The sequence below is a fragment of the Pinus tabuliformis genome, chromosome 8 (assembly GCF_031772625.1).
Source record: "Pinus tabuliformis cultivar Carrire ecotype Pingquan chromosome 8, CPIR1, whole genome shotgun sequence".
NCBI lineage: Eukaryota > Viridiplantae > Streptophyta > Pinopsida > Pinales > Pinaceae > Pinus > Pinus tabuliformis.
The window spans coordinates 712,651,628-712,655,029 of NC_142294.1; the positions used below are offsets into that span (position 1 = coordinate 712,651,628).

Consider the following 3,402-nt stretch of genomic DNA (forward strand, 5'->3'; position numbering starts at 1 on the left):
ATGATCACGAAGTTACAGTGCAATATTAATGAAGAAATTACAGTGCAAATTAATCATGAGTGCAAATTAGCAAATAACTACGTTTTTATTAGTTTTATCAATTTTAAGGGATGAAAATAATGTATATCAAAGACATTAACATTTAGTAAAGATAATCAATCTAAAACAGAATCAAATATAATTAGACTAGCAACTACTTATTTTCCATTGTGGTGAAACCAATAATCCCTACTACCATGATGATATACCTTGCCTTTGCAAAGTTGTTTGCAACGTAGCACTATCATTGGTAGAAGGTAGTAGCACTCGTCAAATTGAACGGTAGAAAAAGGCTGAATGCAAAAATTAAATTGAGAACCGTCAGTTCCATAAAGAAACTATCTTTAGCCAAGTTTCTTCGTCTTCTATATAATAATTAAATTCAACAATAATTCACGTAATTCCATCAAATTCAAATTTATTATTTTGGAATGAAATTCATCCACATCTTTCATTTCCTCTGCAATCAGACATGTCTGTACAGGAGCAACGTATTTCAATGATTAAATGTGTCTGCGTTGAACACAATGTACTTACTGGCTTTGAATACTGAGATCAAGAAATAGAAGCATACTTTCGTCTTATGCTCTGATGATGCTGATAAAGATCGACACTTTGACCACCGTGAGACAATATGTGGCCATTAGAGATGGTTGCAGGTTCTAAATCTTTATGAGCTGAGTTATAGACAAGCAAATATCTTACAGCCACACTTCCCTCCGACTCTTTAGGAACCACATATTCACCTGACTTCTTCTTTATTGATAGTGAAGAAATAATTTCACATATACCGACAACACAAAAACTGCCGTCCTTATACATGCCATTCTTCCAACGATCATTATGTCCCAAGCAGAATGCATAAGACGAAGAAACTCCAAAGGTGTCCGCCAAATAAATACCATTTCCCTTCGTATTTCCACTTGACATTAACTTGGTGTCACTTAAGCATCGCAATCCGTTTCTGTCAATTCCAACACCAATGCACTACATTAGAAAAAAAAACGTTTCCTGAACTGCATAAGTTCAAAATTATTATTGGGAATGCACCGATACACATACCTTAGAATCGAATACCAGTTTTCACTGCCACTTCTATGAAATCCAAATATGGAAACTTCATGCTTCTTGTTTATAGAGTTATAAGCAAGCTCCCTCTCAGGAGAATCCTGCACCACCGCGAATTGATAAAGCCCTGAACGCGAACTATCAAGTTTAACAAGTTTGTCATGGTCGTCAGATAAAAATACCAACGATAGTCTGTTGGTGCACAAGATGAATCTAAGAACGTTATAAGGAAGATATTCGTCTCCCAATTTCTGCATCGATCGGGCAGTGTCCAACCATGATTTCGCCAGCTTTGATTTCAACGCAGCTTCATCAACACACAATCTCATCTCTGAAACCGAAGGAAACGATTTTATAATACTGCTCAAAGCACCCATATTCTTATTTGTGTTCGTAGGGTTGATCATGCCAAAGTCGTTAGGGTTTTCAATGCCGTTGTCATCTAAGACGTCTGAACGCGGGCGAATTTCCCTTTTGTTCAAGAGAAAAGGAGGGAAGGGTTCAAACACATCACTATAACCGTTTGCCGCAGCGCAAGCTAGGGAAATTTCTAAATCGATCAATTCCAGTGGCATTCGGGCCAGTTCTTGCAGCACCTGAGTTCCCAGTCCCAAAACTTCGAAGCTGAACATGCTGCAAAAACAAGTAACCCTAATGTTAGAATTTTGTATGTGTTGGAACAGAAGTAATGAATGAATGAAAATGGAATTTTACATACCATAATTCGTCGGCACAACTACAAAGCCTGCAGACAATGAATGGGAGCTCTTTGTCGCAGACAATACACCGCTTAAGCAATGAGGCCAGACGACTTCCAGTGAAGAGCAAAAATCTCACAAAAATATTGTCCTCACCTTCCAATAAAACATTTGGATCCCTATCCCTTCCCCCTCGAGAAAAGAAATCTTTACCAATTCGGGGCAGCAAAGATCGAAGACCATACAAATGCATTGGATTCGTTTCACTAACATCGATTAGCTGCTCATATAAATCATCTTGACCATCACATGCAGTTCTATACACAAAATTCCTTTCTTGAATATCTCTCATGTGCGTTGCCAATAATCTCTGGAACGCCCTGCTTAGTGATTCCCCTTGCGCTTCTAGATTTGTACTTTTGAAGTTGTTTCCAAGGCTCTGGAACTTTACTTCAATTACCAATGGCGTGGCGAATGAAAAGCCAAGTGCCTCGTACAAATTTACATGGCCATGCCGAGAGTAATCAGACAAAATTCCAGTGAGTTCAATCTCAAATAAAACACACCATTTATTGCGTGAAGAGGAATACACCTTACACCACCTCAGAATGCCATCTTTTATGTTCTGTTGGCTGCCAGGCACTTGAACCACGCGGGATCGAGCTCCATCGCACTTTTCATTGGCGTCCTCTATAAGCTGGTCAAAATAAGGGCTTTTCTGTTGCCCTTCATTCAAACAGAAATAGGTATCAATTTTGCCGATGGCCATGGAATACCCTTCGCTATCACTCCATCCATCCTCCTCTTCATCTTCAACGTCTATTACAGAGGCCGCCTCATCACACTCAGTGGAACTTATCTTATACTTTTCAAGGACATCAACTATAGAGTCGAGAACACTAGCGAAAGAATAAAACCCACGGCTGCTTAGCCGCTCTAACTTGTCGTTCAATTCTATCATTAAATCAGCACCTTTATGCAGGCTGTCGCATTCATCCCATTTAGCATTTGTTAACGTGGCAATGAAAGCACAATCAGTGTTACAGATGATACCATCAGAGGAGCAGCTTGTGTGGAAATTGTGTGGAATGACTATCTGTAAAAGCTGTCCATCAATACAGATTTCAAGATACTCATCTGTAATTTTTTGTATTTGCATAGACATGGTGTTAGCTCTTGTTTCATTGTTTGCCAACCAAGCTTCGATGTACTTGTTCATATTTACCGTATTCATTATTGACGGCCAATTATCACCAACCCTGTACTGGTTGAAATTCAATTTCTCCCCGATTCAACACGGTATTATTATGATTTCTGATTGACAGGCAATCACAGTTTCAGCTCATATGCAATTCAAACTTCTTTAAAAAGATCACAAATTAGGTTAGATCTAAGATTTTTGTGGTCTATATAGTAGATAGAAGTCTTTAGCATTAATCACATCATAATAGAAGTTTAGAACCAACTGGTGTAGTTTATCTTCATTAGGATTTGGTCAAAAGTACCTTTCGAACCAACTGGTGTAGTTTATCTTCATTAGGATTTGGTCAAAAGTACCTTTCGAACCAACAAGTGTAGTTTATCTTCATTAGGATTT

General features: G+C 38.4%; 1 protein-coding gene across 1 annotated transcript; it reads right to left on the reverse strand.

Moving 5' to 3' along the window:
• Positions 1 to 441: 441 nt before the first annotated feature.
• Positions 442 to 2,780, reverse strand: LOC149237595 (uncharacterized). Its single transcript, XM_089366846.1, has 3 exons — positions 1,826 to 2,780; positions 1,102 to 1,740; positions 442 to 1,003 (listed from the first exon to the last, which is right to left on the reverse strand). Exons 1-3 carry the CDS (start codon positions 2,764 to 2,766, stop codon positions 595 to 597), a joined length of 1,989 nt encoding a protein of 662 aa, XP_089222972.1. The 5' UTR covers positions 2,767 to 2,780; the 3' UTR covers positions 442 to 594.
• Positions 2,781 to 3,402: the final 622 nt, after the last annotated feature.